Here is a 27,768-nt window from a genome sequence, read left to right on the forward strand (position 1 = left end):
AAGCTTTTGATACAGTGCCACATGAAAGACTAATTAAAAAAATAGAAGCTCATGATATTGGGGGTGCTATATTAACTTGGATTAGGGCATGGCTATTCCAAAGGAACCAGAGTTAGTATAAATGGGGTTAAGTCAGAGTGGGATAATGTTGTTAGTGTAGTACCTCAGGGCTCTGTCCTGGGCCCTCTGTTGTTTATAATATATATAAATGATTTAGATTCAGGTTTGAGTAGCAACATTTGCAAATTTGCCGATGATACGAAAATCGGTAGGGAAATTAATTCGGAGGAGGACTCACTATCACTTCAAGTTCATCTAGATAGGGTTTTGAAATGGTCAAATGATTGGCAAATGCAGTTTAATGCTGATAAATGTAAAGTTCTGAGGCTAGGTAATGATGATAGAGTTACAAGATACGAGCTAGATGGTGTTGAGATTGCGAAAGGGATCTGGGAGTTATGATTAGTAAGAATTTAAAACAAAAGGATCAATGCATGAATGTTCGTAATAAGACGAATAGGACACTGGGATTTATTAATCGAAGCGTTAGTAGCAAGACACCTGGTGTGGTTCTTAAGCTATATCTTGCTCTGGTTAGGCCCCATTTAGATTATGCAGTTCAGTTTTGGTCGCCGTATTATAGAATGGATATAAATTCACTTGAACGTGTCCAAAGTAGGATGACTAAGTTAATTCCCCAAATTAGAAATCTTTCATATGAAGAAAGATTAACAAAGCTTAAGTTGCATTCACTGGAAAGACGAAGAGTTAGGGGTGACATGATAGAGGTTTACAAGTGGATGAATGGACATAACAGGGGGGATATTAATAGGGTATTAAAAATATCAACACAAGACAGAACACGAAACAATGGGTATAAATTGGATAAGTTTAGATTTAGGAAATACTTGGGTAAATACTGGTTCAGTAACAGGGTTGTTGATTTGTGGAACCAATTGCCGCGTAACGTGGTGGAGGTGGTGTCCCTCGATTGTTTCAAGCGCGGGTTGGACAAGTATATGAGTGGGATTGGGTGGTTATAGAATAGGAGCTGCCTCGTATGGGCCAATAGGCCTTCTGCAGTTTCCTTTGTTCTTATGTACTCATCTCCTTGTCATTATCCGTTATTTGACCTGTCTCAGATTTTAATGGACCTATCCTTTCCCTAGTCTTAGTTCGATATAACTGAAAAAAACCTTTAGGATTTGACTTTGCTTGCTCTGCTATACGAACTTCATAGTTTCTTTTTGCTTTCCTAATCTCTTTTTTAACATTTCTAACCAGTTGTATGAATTCCTGTTCTAACCTGACTTCCCCATTCTTAATCCTTTTGTACCAAGCTCTCTTTTTACCTATAAGGTTCTTTAAATTATTTGTTATCCACTTTAGGTCATTAGTATTCGACCTATTCAATTTGTATGGTATACTACGTTCCTGTGCTTTGTTTAGAATATTCTTAAATAAGTTATATATTAAATCCACATCGAAATCCCCTTTTACGTCACCTATCGCTGGGTTCATGTCTCGCTCTAATACCGGCCCACACCCCATACCCAAGAGTTTCCAATCTATTTGACCCAAAAAATTTCTTAGGCTATTAAAATCGGCTTTTCGAAAATCTGGCACTTTAACAGAATTTTCTCCTACAGGTCTATTCCATTCTATGCTAAATTAGCATAGAATGCCTTCAGCCGAACAAGTCTTTGTGGGTGGGGATGAGGACAGGTTGACGAGTTTAGCAGTTACAAGGGAGGATGTTCTTAAACAAATAGTAAAACTCAAACCAAACAAATCCCCAGGGCCGGATGAAGTGTTTGTCAGGGTGCTTAAAGAATGCAAAGAGGAGCTTTGTGACCCACTGTCAACCATATTTAATATATCAATAGAGTCAGGCAGAGTGCCAGAGTTTTGGAAAGTTGCTAATGTGATACCAGTTTTTGAGAAAGGAGATAGATCACTTGCGTCTAACTATCGACCAATTAGCCTAACGTCTATTGTGGGAAAGTTACTCGAATCCATAATAGCAAATAAAATTCGTCTTCATCTTGAAAAACATAAATTAATAATTGAGTCGCAACATGGTTTTATAAATGGCCGTTCATGTTTAACAAATTTGTTATCTTTTTATTCTAGCATTGTTGAGGCAGTTGATAGTGGTAAGGATTGCGATGTTGTATACCTTGACTTTAGCAAAGCTTTTGATACAGTGCCACATGAAAGACTGATTAAAAAGATAGAGTCTCATGGTATTGGGGGTGCTATATTAAGCTGGATTAGGGCATGGCTATACCAAAGGAAACAGAGAGTTAGTATAAATGGAATCAAGTCAGAGTGGGAAAATGTTGTAAGTGGAGTGCCTCAAGGCTCTGTCCTGGGACCTCTGTTGTTTATAATATATATAAATGATTTAGATTCAGGTTTGAGTGGCAACATTTGCAAATTTGCCGATGATACGAAAATCGGTAGGGAAATTAATTCGGAGGAGGACTCGCTATCACTTCAAGTTGATCTAGATAGGGTTTTGAAATGGTCAAAGGATTGGCAGATGCAGTTTAATGCTGATAAATGTAAAGTTCTGAGGTTAGGTAATGATGATAGAGTTACAAGATACGAGCTAGATGGTGTTGTGATTGCGAAGTCGGATTGCGAAAGGGATCTGGGAGTTATGATTAGTAAGAATTTAAAACAAAAGGATCAATGCATAAATGTTCGTAATAAGGCAAATCGGACACTTGGATTTATTAATCGCAGCGTTAGTAACAAGACACCTGGTGTGGTTCTCAAGCTATATCTTGCTCTAGTTAGGCCCCATTTAGATTATGCAGTTCAGTTTTGGTCGCCATATTATAGAATGGATATAAATTCACTTGAACGTGTCCAGCGTAGGATGACTAAGTTAATTCCCCAAATTAGAAATCTTTCATATGAAGAAAGATTAACAAAGCTTAAGTTGCATTCACTGGAAAGGCGAAGAGTTAGGGGCGACATGATAGAGGTTTACAAGTGGGTGAATGGACATAACAAGGGGGATATTAATAGGGTATTAAAAGTATCAACACAGGACAGAACACGAAACAATGGGTATAAATTGGATAAGTTTAGATTTAGGAAAGACTTGGGTAAATACTGGTTCAGTAACAGGGTTGTAGATTTGTGGAACCAATTGCCGCGTAACGTGGTGGAGGTGGGGTCCCTCGATTGTTTCAAGCGCGGGTTGGATAAGTATATGAGTGGGATTGGGTGGTTATAGAATAGGAGCTGCCTCGTATGGGCCAATAGGCCTTCTGCAGTTACCTTTGTTCTTATGTTCTTATGTTCTTAAATCTGATTACTTTGTGATCACTGTTCCCTAGTTCACTCCCTATTTCGATGTCATTAATTTGTGTTTCCCTGTTTGTTAACACTAAATCGAAAATATTATTTTCCCGCGTTGGTTCCTTAATGTGTTGCGTAAGAAAGCAATCGTCAATTAATTCTAGAAAGTCTTCTGCTTCACTATTCCCTGTTTTGTTCAACCAGTTTATTCCACTAAAATTAAAGTCACCCATGACATAAATACTGTTAGATCTAGATGCTCTATATATTTCATCCCATAGATGCTTTGCTTCCATTGTCTAAATTTGGTGGCCTATATATAACTCTTATTATAATATTATTAGCTTTTTCGTTTAATTCTATCCAAATAGTTTCTGTGTGTGGCTCAGTTTTGATTCCCTCTTTGAGACTACATTTCAAATTGTCCCTAACATATATGGCTACTCAACCTCCTCGTCTAATATATCTATCTGTGTGAAATAGTTTAAATCTATTTATTTGATATTCAGCTAATAGTTCTCTATTTTCTACATTCATCCACGTTTCGGTAAGTGCAAAAATATCTATTTTTTCTGTGCAGACAAGAGCATTTAATTCGTTAATTTTATTTCTTAGATTTCTACTGCTAGTGTAATATACCCTAAGTGAATTGTTATTTTGAGGCCCTTCTCTTTCCCTGATCATTTTGCCAATTCCTTTCTCCCACAAACACATACTTTTATTACCTCCTTCCTCCAAATCAATTCCCATACCTCTATCTACTAACAGTTTAAACCCAAACAAACACCTCTAACCACTTCTTCCAACGAGTTCGCAACAGCAACAACCCCAGCTCTCGATAGATGCACCCCATCACGAGCATACATTTCATTTCTTCCATAGAAGTGTTCCCAGTTGTCTATGAAAGATATTGCATTTGATTTGCAATATCTTTCCAGCCGGCAATTGACACCAATTGCCCTCGACATCCATTCATTACCCACTCCCTTTTTTTTTTTTTTTTTTTTTTTTTTTTTTTTTTTTTTTTTTTTTTTTTTTTTTTTTTTTTTTTTTTTTTTTTTTTTTTTGAGATATATACAAGAGTTGTTACATTCTTGTACAGCCACTAGTACCCGTAGCGTTTCGGGCAAGTCCTTAATCCTATGGTCCTATGGTACCTGGAATACGATCCCCTGCCGCGAAGAATCGTTTTTTCATCCAAGTACACATTTTACTGTTGCGTTAAACAGAGGCTACAGTTAAGGAATTGCGCCTAGTAAATGCTCCCCGGCCAGCATACGAACCCATGACATAGCGCTCGCGGAACGCCAGGCGAGTGTCTTACCACTAAGAACATAAGAACAAAGGTAACTGCAGAAGGCCTATTGGCCCATACGAGGCAGCTCCTATTCTATAACCACCCAATCCCACTCATATACTTGTCCAACCCGTGCTTGAAACAATCGAGGGACCCCACCTCCACAATGTTACGCGGCAATTGGTTCCACAAATCAACAACCCTGTTACTGAACCAGTATTTACCCAAGTCTTTCCTAAATCTAAACTTATCCAATTTATATCCATTGTTTCGTGTTCTGTCCTGTGTTGATACTTTTAATACCCTATTAATATCCCCCCGGTTATGTCCATTCATCCACTTGTAAACCTCTATCATGTCACCCCTAACTCTTCGCCTTTCCAGTGAATGCAACTTAAGCTTTGTTAATCTTTCTTCATATGAAAGATTTCTAATTTGGGGAATTAACTTAGTCATCCTACGCTGGACACGTTCAAGTGAATTTATATCCATTCTATAATATGGCGACCAAAACTGAACTGCATAATCTAAATGGGGCCTAACTAGAGCAAGATATAGCTTGAGAACCACACCAGGTGTCTTGTTACTAACGCTGCGATTAATAAATCCAAGTGTCCGATTTGCCTTATTACGAACATTTATGCATTGATCCTTTTGTTTTAAATTCTTACTAATCATAACTCCCAGATCCCTTTCGCAATCCGACTTCGCAATCACAACACCATCTAGCTCGTATCTTGTAACTCTATCATCATTACCTAACCTCAGAACTTTACATTTATCAGCATTAAACTGCATCTGCCAATCCTTTGACCATTTCAAAACCCTATCTAGATCAACTTGAAGTGATAGTGAGTCCTCCTCCGAATTAATTTCCCTACCGATTTTCGTATCATCGGCAAATTTGCAAATGTTGCTACTCAAACCTGAATCTAAATCATTTATATATATTATAAACAACAGAGGTCCCAGGACAGAGCCTTGAGGCACTCCACTTACAACATTTTCCCACTCTGACTTGATTCCATTTATACTAACTCTCTGTTTCCTTTGGTATAGCCATGCCCTAATCCAGCTTAATATAGCACCCCCAATACCATGAGACTCTATTTTTTTAATCAGTCTTTCATGTGGCACTGTATCAAAAGCTTTGCTAAAGTCAAGGTATACAACATCGCAATCCTTACCACTATCAACTGCCTCAACAATGCTAGAATAAAAAGATAACAAATTTGTTAAACATGAACGGCCATTTATAAAACCATGTTGCGACTCAATTATTAATTTATGTTTTTCAAGATGAAGACGAATTTTATTTGCTATTATGGATTCGAGTAACTTTCCCACAATAGACGTTAGGCTAATTGGTCGATAGTTAGACGCAAGTGATCTATCTCCTTTCTTAAAAACTGGTATCACATTAGCAACTTTCCAAAACTCTGGCACTCTGCCTGACTCTATTGATTTATTAAATATGGTTGACAGTGGGTCACAAAGCTCCTCTTTGCATTCTTTAAGCACCCTAGCAAACACTTCATCCGGCCCTGGGGATTTGTTTGGTTTGAGTTTTACTATTTGTTTAAGAACATCCTCCCTGGTAACTGCTAAACTCGTCAACCTGTCCTCGTCCCCACCCACATAGACTTGTTCGGCTGAAGGCATATTGTTAAGTTCCTCTTTAGTAAATACAGATACAAAATATTTATTAAAAATACTACTCATCTCTTCATCACTATCTGTTATTTGACCTGTCTCAGTTTTTAATGGACCTATCCTTTCCCTAGTCTTAGTACGATATAACTGAAAAAACCCTTTAGGATTTGTCTTTGCTTGCCCTGCTATGCGAACTTCATAGTTCCTTTTTGCTTTCCTTATCTCTTTTTTAACATTTCTAACCAGTTGTACGAATTCCTGTTCTAAAGTGACCTCCCCATTTTTAATCCTTTTGTACCAAGCTCTCTTTTTACCTATAAGGTTCTTCAAATTCTTTGTTATCCACTTTGGGTCATTAGTATACGATCTATTCAATTTGTATGGTATACTACGTTCCTGTGCTTTGTTTAGAATATTCTTAAATAAGTTATATATTGAATCCACATCGAAATCCCCATTTAAGTCACCTATCGCTGGGTTCATGTCTCGCTCCAAGACCGGCCCACACCCCATACCCAAGCCTTTCCAATCAATTTGACCCAAAAAATTTCTTAGGCTATTAAAATCAGCTTTTCGAAAATCTGGCACTTTAACAGAATTTTCTCCTACTGGTCTATTCCATTCTATGCTAAATCTGATTTCTTTGTGATCACTGCTCCCTAGCTCACTCCCTATTTCGATGTCATTAATTTGCGTTTCCCTGTTAGTTAACACTAAATCTAAAATATTATTTTCCCGTGTTGGTTCCTTAATGTGTTGCGTAAGAAAGCAATCGTCAATTAATTCTAGAAAATCTTCTGCTTCACTATTCCCTGTTTTGTTCAACCAGTTTATTCCGCTAAAATTAAAGTCACCCATGACATAAATACTGTTAGATCTAGATGCTCTAGATATTTCATCCCATAGATGCTTTGCTTCCATTCTGTCTAAATTTGGTGGCCTATATATTACTCCTATTATAATATTATTAGCTTTTTCGTTTAATTCAATCCAAATAGTTTCTGTGTGTGGCTCTGTTTTGATTCCCTCTTTGAGACTACATTTCAAATTGTCCCTAACATATATGGCTACTCCACCTCCTCGTCTAATATATCTATCTGTGTGAAATAGTTTAAATCCATATATTTGATATTCAGCTAATAGTTCTCTATTTTCTACATTCATCCACGTTTCGGTAAGTGCAATAATATCTATTTTTTCTGTGGAGACAAGAGCATTTAATTCGTTAATTTTATTTCTTAGACTTCTACTGTTAGTGTAATATACCCTAAGTGAATTGTTATTTTGCGGACCTTCTCTTTCCCTGATCGTTTTGCCAATTCCTTTCTCCCACAAACACATACTTTTATTACCTCCTTCCTCCAAATCAATTCCCATACCTCTATCTACTAACAGTTTAAACCCAAACAAACACCTCTAACCACTTCTTCTAGCGAGTTCGCAACAGCAACAACCCCAGCTCTCGATAGATGCACCCCATCACGAGCATACATTTCATTTCTTCCATAGAAGTGTTCCCAGTTGTCTATGAAAGATATTGCATTTGATTTGCAATATCTTTCCAGCCGGCAATTGACACCAAGTGCCCTCGATATCCATTCATTTCCCACTCCCTTTCTTGGAAGAATGCCACATATGATCGGGATTCCTCCCTTGCTCCTAACTAACTCTATGGCTGTTTTATACCTCTGAATCAGTTCCTCACTCCTGACTCGACCAACATCATTTCCTCCCACGCTAATGCAAATAATGGGATTGTTCCCATTACCAGCCATAATATCATTCATGTTGTTTATAATATCACCAATGCCAGCTCCGGGATAGCAAACCCTTAACCTGTTCCCCCTATCTCTAGCACAAAACGTTCTATCCAAATACCTTATCTGGGAATCTCCCACAACTAATGTTTGCTTAGGTACTTCCTTTACTTTCTGAGGGGCCTGCGCTTCCTTTCTCTTCGTTGCTTTCCCTTTTGCGCGATCCACAGTCTCTCCACAGCACTCGTCCTCCAAAACGTCAAATGAATTTGAAGTTGCTATGGCGTTTGAAGGCGGCTTTATCAAAGTCTTCTTAAGGCCCCTGTCTTTCGCAACTCTCCAAGACGAGGTCCCTTTACTGCTGGTCTCCTCCTTCGTTACTTCTCGTTGTTTTTTAAGCTGACGCACCTCCTCCCGCAGAGAGTCCAACTCTGTCCTCAGGACTCCCACTAGAGTCACCAGGTCCTTCACGACAACTTCCATATTGCTATGATAATATAACAACACTCAGGAGCTCCGGTTAACACAACCTCTCACTGTGACTTCACCTGACCCCAAATGGATCACCTGATCCACTACACCACGGAGACTGCATCTTGGAAGACTTTCTTGGAAGAATGCCACATATGATCATAAGAACATAAGAACAAAGGCAACTGCAGAAAGCCTATTGGCCCATACGAGGCAGCTCCTATTTATAACCACTCAATCCCACTCATATACTTGTCCAACCCGCGCTTGAAACAATCGAGGGACCCCACCTCCACAATGTTACGCGGCAATTGGTTCGACAAATCAACAACCCTGTTACTGAACCAGTATTTACTCAAGTCTTTCCTAAATCTAAACTTATCCAATTTATACCCATTGTTTCGTGTTCTGTCTTGTGTTGATACTTTTAATACCCTATTAATATCCCCTTTGTTATGTCCATTCATCCACTTGTAAACCTCTATCATGTCACCCCTAACTCTTCGCCTTTCCAGTGAATGCAACTTAAGCTTTGTTAATCTTTCTTCATATGAAAGATTTCTAATTTGGGGAATTAACTTAGTCATCCTACGTTGGACACGTTCAAGTGAATTTATATCCATTCTACAGACGCCCTAAGAACGTCTAATTCATTTGCCGTATTCAGAGATTCAGGACAGCCATTTATTTATTTATTATATAATTTATATCCATTTAAACAGACGCCCTAAGAACATCTAATTCATTTGCCGTATTCAGAGATTCAGGACAGCCATTGAATTAGTTAGGAGCAAGGGAGGAATCCCGTGGAAAGTCCCCCTTCCAACATTTTGTACGTCCTTGACCCCGCATCATTAAAGCTTTTACCCCTCCTATGGTTCTGAAACGCCTTTTCCTTGAGCACTTTTCTTTGCACTCTCACTCCATCTTCACTGATGGATCTAAGTCTGCGGACGGTGTGGGCTACTCTGTTGTTTTTCCTGACCGTTTAGATGGTGTTGAGATTGCTTAGATGGTGTTGAGATTGCGAAGTCGGATTGCGAAAGGGATCTAGGAGTTATGATTAGTAAGAATTTAAAACAAAAGGATCAATGCCTGAATGTTCATAATAAGGCAAATAGGACACTGGGATTTATTAATCGAAGCGTTAGTAACAAGACACCTGGTGTTGTTCTTCAGCTGTATCTTGCTCTGGTTAGATTATGCCCCATTTAGATTATGCAGTTCAGTTTTGGTCGCCATACTATAGAATGAATATAAATTCACTTGAACGTGTCCAGCGTAGGATGACTAAGTTAATTCCCCAAATTAGAAATCTTTTGTACCACGCTCTCTTTTTTACGTATAAGGTTTTTCAAATCCTTTGTTATTCACTTTGGGTCATTAGTATTCGATATATTCAATTTGTATGGTATACTACGTTCCTGTGCTTTGCTTAGAATATTCTTAAATAAGTTATATTATGAATCCACATCGAAATCCCCTTTTACGTCCCCTATCTCTGGGTTCATGTCCCTCTCCAAGTCCGGGACACCCCCCATGCCCAAGACTTTCAAATCTATTTGCCCCCAAAAAATTCTTAGGCTATTGAAATCAGCTTTTCGAAAATCTGGAAAGTTTCGAACGTTAATACTTGTGAAATATCGTCACTTGTATATAAGCAAACAAATACACAAGTGAATAAATTAAAGCAAGACATTCTCCACAAACCTGTATTCTCAATATGCAAATGAGACATAAAGGAGAGAGAAACAAATACGTTACAAATAACTCATTAAGACAATCGTAAAAACAACTGGATTCTTACCCTCAGCTCCGCTTCGCCCATGTTAAGCCATGTTTATATTCTACAAGTGATTACACAGTAACACAAACAGCAACAGACCATTAGATCGAAAGTAGGTTGATAGTTTTTTAACCGTATATGGTGTTGTATTGCGTAGTGCACTCCTCGTTATCGGGAGACGCGCTTGTCTAATCTGCCTGAATATTTTTTTTGTACCACACTGTAATCAGCAGTTTAATATTTTTGTCGCTAGATTAAATATTAAATATTTAGCCTCAATACATTGATATGTTTTTCTATTAATTTTAAACACGTATTAAATCACATCGTATTCTTCTTATTTCGTGAGTGAATAGTTTTCTTCATAGGTGGTAATGGTTTGGTATAGTTCAGTGTTGGTATCATCTCTGTGGTCAGCGGTGAACGCCTTTGTTTCTCAATGTCTCTTCTCAAGGACGGTGACGCGAACTGCCTGCAGCTGGCATGAATGGAACTAGCTCGTGAGGTGTACAAGTAGCGCATCTTTCTCCGATCAAAATTCACAAGCTCTACATGTATATTAAACCCAGTATTATATTTGCCCGAAAAGCTGTTAGTAGCTTCAGGCATTGTATACACTAGCTCTATCTAGCAACGCAACTTTCTTCTTGTATGTAAGTACTTTCCATAAACATACATTATTATTATTATTATTATTATTATTATTATTATTATTATTATTATTATTATTATTATTATTATTATTATTATTATTATTATTATAATTATTATTATTATTATTATTATTATTATAATTATTATTATTATTATTATTATTATTATTATTATTTGTCTTCCTAATAGTGTGTGTACATTACTTGCCTGGTTTCATGCTATTAGCCATATCTCAATCTCCTTGTTATCTCTTGACAGAATTGTAGTGCTCAAATTAATAGTTTAACTTTAAATATACATTTCCAATGTTGAGCACTTTACATTTTTCACCAGTAAACACCGTCTGGCACATATCAGACCAGCTTGCTAGGGTGTTTGAGTCAACTGGCCATCAGTGGTGGGTGCTGTAGCTTTAGCCTACATTGGGGTCGTACGCAACTTTGGATATCGTAATGTTTAAACCAGCAACCAGTATTGTCAGATAAAATCGACACCATTTACTAACAATTAATGAAATAGGCAGATAATATTGCTGCTGTTTTGTACTTACAAATTAACCCTAGAAAATAGTGCTTTAATTATTTATAGAAAACGAAGCTCCAGTGGAATTTTCCTCAGAAGAAAATGGGGAATCATTGCCATGTAGCCATTAAATTCACCAGCAAATAATATTGGCGGTTCTTCTCAAAACATCAGTCTCTAGATTGTAAACATCATAAAAACATTTCCCTTGAATGAACTTAATTATCAGTACTAAAATAGATTAATATGAGCCCTCTTTCCACTTCTCGATAAAATGACATCTGGACCTAGATTCAGGAAGCTCTGTGTATTTCTACGTAAGTGGGTTTGCTACGAAGGTTCCTAAGTGTGTCCTAAGAAGATGCTTAGGTGCGATTCAATAAGGTCCACTTAGGAAGAAAATTGTTGGTTCACCTGAGTGCCGATAGAGGTCACTACTGTGTTTCGTTTGGCCAATCAGAGAGCAGCAACATTCTTCATATTGAAGATTTAGCGCTGGCTTATCGGAGCTCTACTGCCTCCTATTTACGTCGAATTTTCTTATAAAATTAGTATATTTCGAAGTAAAACAATGTTTTTTCAACTTCTACAGCCAGCACCGACATTGTATTAAACAAATATGTTACATTTGTTGTTTACCTACGTAATTCTAAGAGATACTGTGTAGCTGTCCTTGTTGCTCGGAAGATGCGCTGACAATTATTGTATATATTTACTGAATTTACCCAAGGGCCACTAACTATCTAGTGGCCTCGAAGAGGACAGAAAGCAGGCGGCTTGTTAAAGGGCCCGCCAATTGTCTTAATGAAATTTTTTAGCTGGAATTTGGCATTTACGGCTTCAGCAGGTAGGCAGTTCCATGGGTTTATAGCCCTCTTGGTGGAAAAAAACATCTGTTTTCAGTCCTACTTGAGAGAACATACTCTCCAACACTATATCTGTGATTGCCCTGTTATCAGTGACTTCATACCAAATGGTATGAGGTATTTTGAGCTCTGTAATTACTTCATACACTCAGGAATATTGGAAGATATTCTTGAGCTGCACCCAGATTTTGCCAGTGGAGGCTAATACATTAAGTATTTTATTCTCTCCTAATTCCATGTATGACTGGCCATCCTGTGAGGTGAGGATGTTGGATGAGCTTGTAGCTGGTTTTTGATCTACACTGTGTGGTCCTTTATACAGAATAGGGAAGCAGCACATTGCTGTGTATACCTAAACATGTTTAAAAATACATTGTTTGAGAGGAGTCTGGTAGAAACTGGTAAGAGTAATTATAATATAATGTTTCCATGATTCAGTGTTTACCTCTTGTGAAAATCGGGAAGAATTGTTTAGTTAGAGTTGATTAGTTTTTTGTATTGAGGCTGGTATTTTCTAAATTGATTCCATGTACAGTATGTCTAACCATCCTGTGAGATGGGAATATTAGTTAAACTTATAGCTAGTTTTTTATCTACACTGTGTAATATTCCATATAGAATAGGGTGATAGTACATTGCTGTGTATACCTAATCTTCTTAATAAAAAAAATCAGTAATAAAGATTTTAAATTATAGTTTGTATTATTACAAATTCAGTACTGTATTATCCTTATTAAATCATGTTGACCATGGATCATTAAGATCTCATGTTGATATGTAATAGTCATATTTCTTTTGAACTGCTAATCCGTGCTAATCATTCATTAAATTGTACATTATGTCTCAATTTTTCACTTCCTTGGATATACTGTACGGTACAAAAAGATAGGATAAAAATAAACCAGTAATATTTCTTTCATTATATTTTTCATTTAAATAACTGCATCAATATTTTTACAGCTGACAGGATTTGTTTTCCCATACAGGTGCATTATTTGTTAAAAAAAAAATTGGTTTATTGTTACACACAATGGTGCTACATAGCCTTCCCAGCTTGGTGCCTTCTTTTAATACTTACTGATTAAAAAGTAAATAATAAATACATTTTATTCAGGAAAAGTAAATACAGTTGATTTACAAACATAATGTTGGATTTATAGACAGAGCTAGTACATACAATACCTAAAGCCACTAATACTCATAGCATTTCGCGCAAGGTGTGGGGGAAAAAACACAGACTAAAACTTAATAGTAATCGGGATTAGGTATAAATTGTGTTGAAAGAAGGAATAAAAAATACAAAAAAGGGGTTAACATAGCATAAATCAGCAATTGCACATGTTGGAGAACAGCGTTGTTTAAAAAATAGCAAGACATGGGTTGACATTTAGGAGGTAAGTTAGGTTACATGGAGTTAATTAGGCAGTACTTGGTTTAACTCTTAAACTGGTTGAGAGAGGTACAGCCTTTGACATGATTCGGGAGGTCATTCCACATTCTGGGTCCCTTGATTTGTAGAGCACTTCTAGTTTGGTTATACACAGCCAAATTGTGTAACAGGAAGAGGTCTTGGACACAAATTTGTTCCATGCTAAATGTAGAGGAATCAGCTGAGTATTCCTCAAATAAAATAAGTTGCCTCAGCTTATAAGGTAAATAAAATAAGCATTTCTCAAATAACTAGCTGCCTCACCTCACTGCATTACTGCTACATAGCCTATCCGGCATGGTGTCTTCTTTTGATAATTATTTGTTCCACACCCAAATTGTATAACAGGAATAGGTCTTGGACCCCTACTTCCCTCTCTCTTTTTTAATAGTCTATATAGTCATAATTATAGCTTTAAGTATTCAATGAATAAAGTTTTTGACATTTTTACCCTTCACTTTACCTAACATCATTTGTGCAGCATATTTTTATTTTATGTCTCACCCAGATTTAATTTCAAAATCAAACCAAACTAAATAAATTAGAAATGGGTATGTATAGCTAAGGTACACCCTTACTACTAGGTGAACAGGGGCATTTGGTGATAGTAAATGATCCCATCAGGCAGGGCTCATCACCTTCTCTCATATTTCATGTTCACCAGTGTTTATTTACTTAATAACTACGGGCATAATACGTTGCTATTATAAAACTAATTCTATTATCATCAAACACATATTTACTTCAAGTTTCAAGCAGAGAATGCATATATAACTAACACGAAAGACTTCTCTTCACTAGATTCACCAGCTATAATCTTTTGTTTATGTTCCAAAATCTTAAAATCGATCCCAGTGTTATGTAGTAGAGAAAAATTGAGTTATATCCCGTTTACGTAGAGCTACGAGTGATCGAAACCACACTTAGATCCCGGAATGAACTTACAAAGGTTTTTCCACTTAGTGTAGCTACTTGAATACCGACGTAGCCGCCACGAAGGCGCTAAGAAGGAAAACATTCGTAGCTAAGAGGAAAAACCTTCGTAAGTACCTTCCTGAATCCGGCCCCCTGGTGTTACACCGGATGCGTGAGTGGGAGAGGAGCCAGTAGCCATTTAAACCCGGGACCATTCAAACATGTCGTGTTGCCATCTTGATTATTTGTACAAGTTATTATCGAAGAGTTAGACAGCACAAATCGACACCATCATATCCAGAAAAGGCAATGTATCCGTACAGTAACCTAAGCGATTTCTACCGCTCTAGTCTTTATATAATTTACTGATATGGTTAGGCCGTAAATAAACAACAAACACCAGCGTGAGCAGTATTCTCATCTCTTTCATTAACGAGTATTATTAATATACATGTAAATAATTTATATGTGGCAAAATTTACAGTGTGATTCGTCGGCAGGTAATTGGGAAGTGAAGTTACTATTGTGGCGTGAAGATGACGTTACTGTCCACCCCAGCCTGTCCATTACCACACCACCAGCACCAGACCTGACTGTAGCTGGCTGCTCACGTATTCTACACCCGTTAATGTAGAAGTCTTCTTAGTCAGATAAGGCTTAAAGTTTACATTGTAGTGTAGTATAACCTAATATTAACATTTGAAGTACATGTCTAGGAATCTATAATTTCGATTGATAGGCTATGTAATATAAACCCCTCAGCTTGTGAAGGAAACGATTTCTGGGATTAAACTCATAGTCCACTTTAAACATCATACAGTCCGCTATCGAAACAAATAAATTAAAGTAAGAAATAAATTACCATATAAATTAAATATAAATTATAAAATAGAATTTATCACTTAGAATCACTTATTTATCACTTATTAATTAGAATCACTTCTTATGATTAAAAATTGCTAAATATATAAATCTTACGAGTCAGTTCTCCCCACAAGTATTTACCTCAGGTCTTTCCTCTACCTAAACTCATCCAACGTGTGCTGCGTGTTCTATCTTGTGATCATATATTTTGTGATGATATTAATAACATTATTAATTCTATTTTGTGATGATATTAATGTCTTTTTTATACACTATTATTCATCTGTAATGTCCTTATTAATGTCTTCTTTGTTATACACTATTATTCATTTATATAATTCAATCGTATCATCCCTAACTCTTTGTCTTTCAACAGAATGCTAACAATGCTTTTTTAGTTTCACTTCTTATGACATTCCTTATGACACTTATGACACCTCTTTTGACACTTATGACACTCCTTATGATACTTCTTATGACACTTCATATGACACTCCTTATGACACTTCTTATGATACTTCTTATGATACTTCTTATGACACTCCTTATGACACTCCTTTTGATACTTCTTATGACACTTCTTATGACACTCCTTATGACACTCCTTATGACACTTCTTATAACACTTCTTATGACACTCCTTATGACACTTATTACACTTCTTATGACACTTCTTATAACACTTCTTATGACACTCCTTATGACACTTCTTATGACACTTCTTATGACACTTCTTATGACACTTCTTATGACACTTCTTATAACACTCCTTATGACACTTCTTATGACACTTCTTATGACACTCCTTATGACACTTATGACACTCCTTATGACACTTCTTATGACACTTCTTATAACACTCCTTATGACACTTCTTATGACACTTCTTATAACACTTCTTATGACACATCTTATAACACTTCTTATGACACTTCTTATGACACTTCTTATAACACTTCTTATGACACATCTTATAACACTTCTTATGACACTTCTTATGACACTTCTTATAACACTCCTTATGACACTTCTTATGACACTTCTTATAACACTTCTTATAACACTCCTTATGACACTTCTTATGACACTTCTTATGACACTTCTTATGACACTTCTTATGACACTCCTTATGACACTTCTTATGACACTTCTTATAACACTTCTTATGACACTTCTTATAACACTCCTTATGACACTTCTTATGACACTTCTTATGACACTTCTTATAACACTCCTTATAACACTCCTTATGACACTTCTTATGACACTTCTTATGACACTTCTTATGACACTTCTTATGACACTTCACTACTTATGATTGGTTTCTAGTTCCTGGGATTAACTTTGTCATCTGTTACAACCCAGGTAATAATTATGGCTACCCGGTTCCCACAGATAATATGCCTAACATATCTTATCCAACCATCTCATATTGTAGAATATATATATATATATATATATATATATATATATATATATATATATATATATATATATATATATATATATATATATATTGTGACGGTAAAGTGTTGGAGTGTTGATGTTCGGCAGTCCTCCAATGGCAGGTGTCAATGCCTTGTCACACTTACAAAAAAAAGAGACTGCTTGCCTGTTTGTCTGTGGTAAGGTAATGGGAAGACACACAAAACACAAAATATAAACAATGAAATTTTAATTACTTTAGAAAACAAGATATAAACAAAGACAATCCCTTGGCTTACGTAAAATTCAAAACAAGTCAACAAACAAAACAACATGAATAATTAATAGATGTGAAAATTTACTCTAATATAAAATAATGTGCAAGACAATAATAATCAGGTGCTGAGAATATTGGCTAGAGCTGCCACCTCCCTTAGTACACGACAGCCAGGGCTTAGTATACCAGAGAGAGATGTCAACTTCTAAGAGCACAGAGATATTCTGAGGAGGACGGCGTGAGCTGACCCAGACGTCGACTCAGGTAGAGGGCGTGAGTGCAGGTGCAGGTGTGCTGTCGGCGATACACCAGCCAATCAGGAGCAGGCAGGCGGAGAATGGGTAGTTTGCTCGTTGACGACGGGCGGGGAGCCGGCGTGTTGGGTGGTGCAAGGTACGCTTTGCTTCCTGGGCAAAACGTTTTGTGATACTGGTGGACGTATCTTTAATATAGCATCTTGTACTTGTAGAATGACGTAAATGATATAGGGAAGAGCAGGCTCAATCTCTCTTGAAAGAGATTATCGTCACAACTCTCCCCCGAAGCCTGCGGTTCCGGAAGAAGTTACGTCTTCATGTGGTAGAGTGATAGGTGGAGTTGCCTCTACTTCATAGACTCTGGAGAGGGCGTCGGCTATGATGTTGTCAGACTCCTTGATGTAGAGATCTCCAGGTTGAAATTCTGTAGATATCAAGCCCATTGTACAAGCAGTCGAGTGTTGAATTGGGCTTGCTGCAGGAGGTGTAGGGTGTTGTGGTCCGTGTTGATGGTGGTAGACCGAGCACTTTTCAGGTATTGTTTGAAGTGCTGCAAGTTCAGGACGATGAGTAGCTCCCTATCGATTGTGCTGTAGTTCCTTGTAGCTGTGGTTGCTAACAGGTATATTCTCCTCGCCTCGTTGTTGCATTAGGTCACCCCTGATGCCGGTACCACTGGCGTCGACATGGAGGATGAAAGGCTTCGTGATATCTGGCGAGGCGAGAATAGGATTAGAATATGGCAAAGGAGCACTATTATGGTCCTGAAAATAGTTATGAAGATCAGGGAGAATTTCCGAATTGGAAAGTGCTGACTCAGTGTCAGTGCTTTCGGGAGGAGAAGCAGGGAAGGTCTCATTGTGGATGTATGGACCTTTAAAGGTAGAATATGCAACTAACACAGTGGGAGGAGTACCGTTATATAGCTTCAGGAGGTTGACGTGGCACAACTGGGTCTTCCGCCGCCTATCTGGAGTCTCAAGAACGTAGTTGTGGTTGTTTCTGCACTCCTTGATGCGGTAGGGTCCTGAAAACCTGTTTTGCAAAGGAGAACCTGGGATAGGGAAATAGGCCAACACGAAGTCTCCCGGTTTAAATTTCCTTACTTTGCTGTTCTGGTCGTAATGAGTCTTCATCCTCTCCTGTGCTTTCAATAGATTATCCTTAGCAAAGTTATGCACCCTCTCTAGAATGTGTTGTAGGTTTTGAAGAAACTGGGGCACATTCTGATGCTCACTGAAGGTGGCATCATGTAGAGAGTCTTCAAAAGCTTGAGAGGAGTACGGCACTTACGTCCGTAGAGCATCTCATAAGGAGATACTCCTAGAGACTCATTGGGAAGACTTCTAAATATACACATGATTAAATCTATTTGCTTATCCCAATCCTTAGAGGTTTCAGTGCAAAACTTCTTCAGGAGTGCTTTAATAGTCTGATGACTACGCTCAAGAGAACCCTGTGAAGCAGGATGATAGGGGATGGACAATACCTGTGTGATGTTGAACTCTTCCAGTGTCCTCTTGAAGAGATCACTGGTGAAGTTGGTGCCACAGTCGCTCTGAACCTCCCTTGGAAATCCATACTGGGTGAAGATCTTCAATAAGTGTTTCACCACCGTAGCAGCCTAATGTTCTTTACTGGAACTGCTAGGGGGAATCTGGTGGTAGGACACAGGATGGTTAGTATATAGGCGTTACCAGAACTGGTCCGAGGTAAAGGACCAATACAGTCTATAATAAGTCTGTGGAAAGGTTCCGCAGGCACCTGGATGGGTGTCAGTGGTGCTCTGGGGATAGAGATGTTCGGTTTACCTGCCATCTGACATGTATGACACTGTTTGACGCTATTTACCATACCTGGCCAGTAGTAGTCTTGACGGATTCCGTGGTAGGTCTTGTTAAATCCGTAGTGCGAAAGTGCTCCGTGGGCCAGGTGTAGAATAGTGGGCCGCAGGCTGGCAGGAATCATTAGTTGTTCGACGTTGGCCCAATCGTCCTCCTCCTTCAGTTGCTGGGTCTGTATCTGCGGTAGAGCAACTCGTTCTCTAGGAAGAACCCAGGAATACTGTCAGGTTGAGTCTCAGCCTGGAAGAATAATGGTGTCAAGGTAAGATCTTCCCTCTGTAACTTACGGAACTCCAACGTGGTAAGATTCGGGGGTAGTTTCAGAGGGTCTTGAGGGACAGCGGTAGCAGTAGAGTCAGCTGGCTGTGGTCGTGCAGCTTGTGCACGGGTGGTCACCAAAACCGGAGGAGAAACTTCATCACTCTCTTGAACCTTTGCTGGAACATACTCAAAGATGGGATTATCCATTACAGAGGTACACACCTGGGGTTTGTCCATGACGATCAGGTTGGTCGGTTGCAGGTCTTCTGTCAAGTCGTTGCCCAGGAGAAGTTGCACTCCAGGCATGGGAAAAGGCTTTTCCCTGATGGCGACTTGGACTTCTCCGGTCACGAAGGGACAATCCAGGTGGACTCTGGCGAGAGGATAAGGAGTGGTAGCAGTGAGGTCAGTGATGAAGACGGTTTCCCCGGTGTAGGCGATGTTGGGCACAGCTGATTTCAAAAGGATTGATTGAAGAGCCGCTGTGTCCCTCAAGATCTTCAGTTTGAAACGTCCCTCCGGATCTGAACCGTTGGTAGAGACAGTTCCAGGATACAGGTGGTTACTGAAGAGAGAAAGATCATTAACATGAACACCAACATTCATCACAGGCTTACCGGACTTAGGAGGAGTCTGTTTGGGTTTAGTGGATTCAGTATTACCTTTGTATTGAGACTTACCACATTTATCTATGGTATGTCCATAGAGTCTACAATACTTACAGTACAATTGCGAGCCAGCTTGATCGGTACTCACTTTCTCGTAACTGTACCAAGACTTCTTACTGGAAGGTGGTTCTGGTGTCAGCCGGTGGATGAGGCTGTAAGTGTCAGCCGACTTAGCACACTTTAGGTAGGCGGTCTCTTCTTTATCTGCTAAGTATAAACGGACAGGAGGCGGCACACGCCTCAAGAATTCTTCAACTAGCATGAGGTTGACGAGTTCTGCAAAGGTAGAGACATGTGCTGCTTCCAGCCATTTCATAAAATATCTCCTTTTGGTATTAGCAAATTCTAGAAAGGTAGTGGTACTTGCCTTTAGGTGGTCACGGAATTTTCTTCGGTAGCTTTCGGTGGAGAGAAGGTAGGCGTCCAACACTGCTTGTTTCAGAGTCTGGTAGTCATTCTCAGACGCCAAAGTACTGAGTGTAACTGCAGCTCTACCTGTGAGATGTACTCTGAGAAGGGTAGCCCATTGGTCGGCAGGCCAACTAAGTTGATTAGCAAGGGTCTCAAAGGTGGTAAAAAATACGTCGACTTCTGTCTCTACGAATGGTGGCATTAACTTACTTGCATGGGAGATATTGAAACTTACTGGAAGACTGGCGGCAGCTTGCTGGCGTTGAGTGAGGTGTGTAGTTTCCAACGCGAATTCTTGTTGACGACATTCCATAGCCATAGCAGCTTGCTGTTTGTCATGCTCGCGTTGCATCTCCAGGTGACGATATTTTGCTTCAAGCTGTACTCGCTCAAGCTCACGGAGTATTGCAGTTTCACGTTCCTTGAGGGCGATTTCACGTGCCTGTTCTTCTTTCCTCAAGGCGGCTTCCTCTTTCCTCAGTTGTAGAGCTTCTTTTGCCAGGGCGGCTTCTCGTTCCTTTTCTTCCTTTCGTATTGCAGCTTCTCGTTCTTTTTCTTCCTTTCGTATTGCAGCTGCTTCCCTTTGTTGTTCTCTCTCGATCTTGGCAAGTTCTAGTTTGAGTTTCATCGTTGCCAAATCAGGTTTATCTGCAATAGAGTAAGTTTCGTGAGTTTCAGAGTCAATCTTACCTTCCTCTAAGAGATGATCCAGTAACAGGTTATGCAGTTCATTTTTGTTGGCTCCATGGGGAACATCTAGTTGATACTCATGTGCAAGAGTTTGTAATTCAGTCCTCTTGGCACGACTTAAGTTCCCTATTTCACTTGCTGGATCTGCACGGAAAGCTTGGAGACGAAAAATGGTGAAATTTGCAAATAAATGTTCAACGAATATACTGTTGTGATATGGTGAATGTCAGAAACAGGACAACGTGGCAACTGGTACCTATCCTGTGGAATCGTTAACAATTAATGTTAATTTCAAGATGGTAAATGATTAATAAATCAAGGTCGCAGGAAATCTTGTACCCGGTACTCATGTAAGAGGATAAGGGCAAGAAAATCCTACTAAACAAGCGAAACTGAGTTTCTAAAACAAATGAAACATTTAATTGCCTCAAAAGTGAATTTGGTAGTCCAAGGATGTAGGCATACCTTGCCGAGTCTCTATAGGACATAAGCAAGTTTTTCCCACTGGAATGAAATATGATACTTACAGAATTAGCGAACTTTTGTGCTCTGAAAAAAGAAAGCTAATTCCCTACCTAGGTAAATATCATCATCATCTCTGACTGACGTGTAGGGGTGCGAGGTGTCAACTGGTGACGAGAACTGCTGCTGAGGTCCCAATTCAGCAACTAAAGTTCGTGCGAGAGGAACTATGGCCCTCTTTATCCTCCTACCGTCGGATTGCAGAAGATTAGGTGCACTTGACCCGGGGACAGACCACAGTACCAGGGTACCAATATGATGATCTGCCGAAAATATGAGAAATATCCTAGGGACAAAAGATGGTAAACACGAGTAATAACACGGAGGGAGAGATGACCAATTAAGAGAATGACTGAGGCCTACAGTCACCACGTAATCCAAAGTTGTCTCACACTCACCATATGCTACTCTCGGAATGCACAATATACACAGCACCATATGAAAATAAAATTGAATATTGAAAATAGTGAAAAGCTACTGTACCAAAGCCAAGTACGCTTACCACAAATTTACGGTCTGGTACTAGTACCTGAGTGAAGTTCCGTGGACAGGCCCCCATGAAATGTGACGGTAAAGTGTTGGAGTGTTGATGTTCGGCAGTCCTCCAATGGCAGGTGGCAATGCCTTGTCACACTTACAGAAAAAAAAAGAGACTGCTTGCCTGTTTGTCTGTGGTAAGGTAATGGGAAGACACACAAAACACAAAATATAAACAATGAAATTTTAATTACTTTAGAAAACAAGATATGAACAAAGACAATCCCTTGGCTTATGTAAAATTCAAAAGAAGTCAACAAACAAAACAACATGAATAATTAATAGGTGTGAAATTTACTCTAAAACAAAATAATGTGCAAGACAATAATAATGATAATCAGGTGCTGAGAATACTAGCTTGAGCTGCCACCTCCCTTAGTACACGACAGCCAGGGCTTAGTCTACCAGAGAGAGATGTCAACTTCAAAGAGCACAGAGATATTCTGAGGAGTACGGCGTAAGCTGGCCCAGACGTCGACTCAGGTAGAGGGCGTGAGTGCAGGTGCAGGTGCGGTCGGCGATACACCAGCCAATCAGGAGCAGGCAGGCGGAGAATGGGTAGTTTGCTCGTTGACGACGGGCGGAGCCGGCGTGTCGGGTGGTGCAAGGTACGCTTTGCTTCCTGGGCAAAACGTTTGTGATACTGGTGGACGTATCTTCAATATAGTATCTTGTACTTGTAGAATGACGTAAATGATATAGGGAAGAGCAGGCTCAATCTCTCTTGAAAGAGATTATCGTCACACAAAAAAATATATATATATATATATATATATATATATATATATATATATATATATATATATATATATATATATATATATACATATATATTTAGGGGTACCACCACTGGTTTAATTAAAGGGACCCACATCCTCGAAGAAGAAAATAAATAGTGTTCAGAGAAGACCTTGTGGATTCTCACTGAATACTTTAATCTTTTCCTCTCCTACCACCCCTATTATTTTTTTTTATTTGATTTTATTGCAATGCTACAGTTTACAGAAAACACACACTTATATAACAATATACCAATCAGTGTTCGAAGACCTCGTCCAGCTCCTCGGGGGTCGGGTGCGTACCCAAGATACAGCACGCATTTCCCCTCTGAACAGCGACACTGAGGCGCTGGAACATAAAACTGGCCGCTCTTGGGTCTCTAGTCTTCCCAATGAGTTCCTCGCCCAGCTCCTTCAGGAACTTAAGTGCACATTTACCCCAGGCGCCCAGAGTCTCAGAGCCTATTGGCACGAACCTGTACCAACGTTCTAGGTCCCTGTACTTGTTAGTTTTCTGGGTCTCCCTGAAGGTGGCCGCCCCGCCTCTCTCAGCTGCGCTGTAAGGTAGATAGGTATCAGCCAATGTGGATGCACACGTGTAGTCCCACACGACCTGTTTACCTTCCCTCCACGGCTGCAGGGTGACTCCATCTGGGCGTTTTTGAATGTTGTCAGGTCTGCACAACTGAGGTTCCCTTTGTGCTGGGCACCCAGCTGAAGCCAAACTTCTCTTGATGATGTCATTGACTGCTTCATGTCTGGCAATCTTTCCCTGTGTCTTACGACAGATGAGACCATGGCTGCCGTATTGGTCTGCCCGTGCTTTTCCGCAAATACACCGGTGCTCGGTGGAGATAGGGGCGGCAAGGCGCAGAGCAACACCAATACTTAGGGTCCGATGGTCCAGGCGGGTACCCAAGGCGGAATTAGGGACTGCCAACAGGAAGTCCCCGGCATGGGGCGCTTGCACAGCTAGAAGACGCGCTATGTCCTTCCTGGAAGCTGCCTCCAGCAATGATGTGGCGATGTTCTCCACTATGGGGCTATCCATTTGGACTGTTTGCAGTCATTTGGAAAAATCGGTCGAGGATGAGAGTTGACGAGAGTGTCCCACTGACCGGCTCCTTCCGCGAATTTGGGATCATGAATCCCAATGGAGTCTCTTAGGTGTTCCGGTAGTATTTCCTTAACTAATTCACCTGTTGCACTGGTCGAGGATAAAAATGCTGGCAATGCTAACTGGGTCGCCTTGCGAATACCTATTCCCCCGAGTCTAACTGGGAGCGTTGCTTGGTCCCATTGGTCATCTTGCAGGGAGAGGTTTAACACTTTCACGGTTATTGACCTTAGGAGTGTGTCATATTCTGTTAATTTTGGGCTGTCGAAGGAGGGAGCACACCTTAGGAAATAGGTCAGTCTGGGCAAAGCCAGGCACCTTGTGAGAAGGTACAAAGCATCGTGGGCGTCCAAAGCCCCTATTCTTCCCTCCATCCTCCTCAGGTCGTTCAGCTTTTCTTCGAGGACTACCTCAATGGCGCTCGAGCCCAGAGGTGCCCCTAGCAGCACACTGTCAGTGGGAGCGATCACTTGGGCTCCTGGCAATATGGTTCGCACTGCATCTATGGTTGGTTGGCTAGATGAGATGATTTCACACTTTAATGGGTTTAGGGTGAGTCCTAACTCCTCTCCCTTAGATTTCACCAGCTGTAGATCTTCTAGCAGGGACTCCTGTGTCCCTGCCAGGGTGCCATCGTCCAGGAACCAGATGTTGAGTTCGCTGGTCAACCTGCTTGTGACCTCTTTAACAGCCATGCAAAAAAGAAAAGGGGCAAGTGGGTCTCCCTGCTGGAAACCTTCTGCAGAAACAACTTCATGTTCCCCAAACAGCAGCGTCGATTCCCTACTGTACCCTGCTGAGACGAAGGGGAGTAGAGAAGGAAAGCTTGTTCGAACTGCTTCCAGTACCACATCCCTTTTTACCTGGTTGAAGGCATTTTTAAAGTCTAATTTAATTAATGCCTTATTTTCTGGGAGGTGCTTGATATAGGCTCGTGCTGCATGAGCTGCTGCTTCACAGCCATGGGGGACACCAAAACCTAGTTGATGGGGTCGAAGCATCGTTGCAGCATCTATGCTGATTTTTCTGACAGCTGCCCTAGCAACAAGGCGCCGAAGTGTGTTACCCACGGCAATGGGTCTGACTCCACCATCTTTCTTCTTGAGGGCACAAAGGGATGCTCCAAAGAAAAAGGGTTTAATTGTATCTGAGATCAACCCAGAGAGGCAGTCGTTGACAAACTTCGTGATCTCTGACAAGAGTGTCTCGGCAACTTCTCCGAGAACTGGGTTTACCATCTCCTTGAGGTGCTGAGGTCTTACTCCAGTGTATCCCCCTGCCGAGCCTGGCGGAAATGACATGATGGCTTTGTATACCTCTGACGCTTGGAGGAATAGAGGTCCCATGTCTGGGACATTTGTGTCCTGAGCAGTGGGTTCCCATGGTACTCTAGGAGGGTGCTTCTCTCTCAGCGAGTTGGTGGTAGCGGTATTTCTAGGGGCGATTGTGTTTAAGCTGGTAAGTAACCTAATTGCCCCTACTGTGTTGCCCTCTTCAATTTTTTTGGTCACTTGTGTTCCTAGTTTAAAATTGTCATTGGAACTCTTGGGTCTGCCACGACGGTTTTTGCGTTGAGGAGGGATGGGGATCAAGTTGTCAGCTCTGGGGAAATTATTTATTGCCCTAGTGACTGATGAAGCTAGTGACTTGCCTCCTCTTGCAGGTACGCCTAAGCAAATATTGCCAAACAGGAGCAAATTATGCCATGCTTTGATGGTGGCTGCAGCATTAAGATTTGCAGACCGTTCATTTACTTTCCTTAGCAGGTCTGTATATTTCCCTGCTGCAAATGGGCGCGCTGCTTTAGGAATGTGGGGAAGAGTTCTGGTGGTGGATGCTTTGATGGCCCCCAGGAGGTCATCTGATGACATGAAGTTTGCTGGGATGTGTGGAGTATATATATATATATATATATATATATATATATATATATATATATATATATATATATATATATATATATAATATATATATATATATAATATATATATATATATATATATATATATATATATATATATATATATATATATATATATATATATATATATATACATATATATATATATAAATATATATGTATTAGTATATTTTGGTAGCAGTCTTTCCTGTAGACATATATTATTAAATATGACCGAAAAAGTAAGATTAATAATTCTAACACGAATTTTCTTAATCTTTCGTACATTTCTTTTCACTGTAGGTGGTAATTCAAAAATCAATTCTCCAAAATTCATTTTTATTTCTAGTGTGACGCGACACTTGAGCGCGTTTCGTAAAACTTATTACATTTTCAAAGACTTTAGTTTACGCATACACAACTGAATAGAACTTACACATCTCCGATTTGTTTATATCTACATTTGAGTGAGGTGGATGGGGTGAGGTGGTATTAATTTAATAGGGTATTAATTTCATCAACACAAGGCAGAACACGAAACAATGGGTATTGAATAGAAGTGATTGTAGAAAGCCTATTGGTTCATATTTCTTGATGCTTCTATATTGGAGCGGAGTCTTGAGGTGGGTAGAATATAGTTGTGCATTAATTGGCTGTTGATTGCTGGTGTTGACTTCTTGATGTGTAGTGCCTCGCAAACGTCAAGCCGCCTGCTATCGCTGTATCTATCGATGATTTCTGTGTTGTTTACTAGGATTTCTCTGGCGATGGTTTGGTTGTGGGAAGAGATTATATGTTCCTTAATGGAGCCCTGTTGCTTATGCATCGTTAAACGCCTAGAAAGAGATGTTGTTGTCTTGCCTATATACTGGGTTTTTTGGAGCTTACAGTCCCCAAGAGGGCATTTGAAGGCATAGACGACGTTGGTCTCTTTTAAAGCGTTCTGTTTTGTGTCTGGAGAGTTTCTCATGAGTAGGCTGGCCGTTTTTCTGGTTTTATAGTAAATCGTCAGTTGTATCCTCTGATTTTTGTCTGTAGGGATAACGTTTCTATTAACAATATCTTTCAGGACCCTTTCCTCCGTTTTATGAGCTGTGGAAAAGAAGTTCCTGTAAAATAGTCTAATAGGGGGTATAGGTGTTGTGTTGGTTGTCTCTTCAGAGGTTGCATGGCGTTTCACTTTCCTTCTTATGATGTCTTCGACGAAACCATTGGAGAAGCCGTTGTTGACTAGGACCTGCCTTACCCTACAGAGTTCTTCGTCGACTTGCTTCCATTCTGAGCTGTGGCTGAGAGCACGGTCGACATATGCGTTAACAACACTCCTCTTGTACCTATCTGGGCAGTCGCTTTTGGCATTTAGGCACATTCCTATGTTCATTTTCTTAGTGTAGACTGCAGTGTGGAAACCTCCGCTCTTTTCCATGACTGTTACATCTAGAAAGGGCAGCTTCCCATCCTTTTCCATCTCGTAAGTGAAACGCAGCACGGAACTCCACTCAAATGCCTCCTTCAGCTCCTGCAGATGTCTGACATCAGGTACCTGTGTAA

General features: G+C 39.7%; 1 protein-coding gene across 1 annotated transcript in view; it reads left to right on the forward strand.

Annotated features, from left to right (window-relative positions):
- Positions 1 to 16,858, forward strand: part of LOC138353750 (mucin-3A-like) — an 82,109-nt gene extending 65,251 nt beyond the window's left edge. The window contains exon 3 of the mRNA XM_069307146.1: positions 15,928 to 16,858. Coding sequence (XP_069163247.1) covers positions 15,928 to 16,858 — 931 coding nt within the window. The remainder of the gene's footprint in view (positions 1 to 15,927) is intronic.
- Positions 16,859 to 27,768: the final 10,910 nt, after the last annotated feature.

Source organism: Procambarus clarkii, chromosome 59, assembly GCF_040958095.1.
Source record: "Procambarus clarkii isolate CNS0578487 chromosome 59, FALCON_Pclarkii_2.0, whole genome shotgun sequence".
Lineage (NCBI taxonomy): Eukaryota > Metazoa > Arthropoda > Malacostraca > Decapoda > Cambaridae > Procambarus > Procambarus clarkii.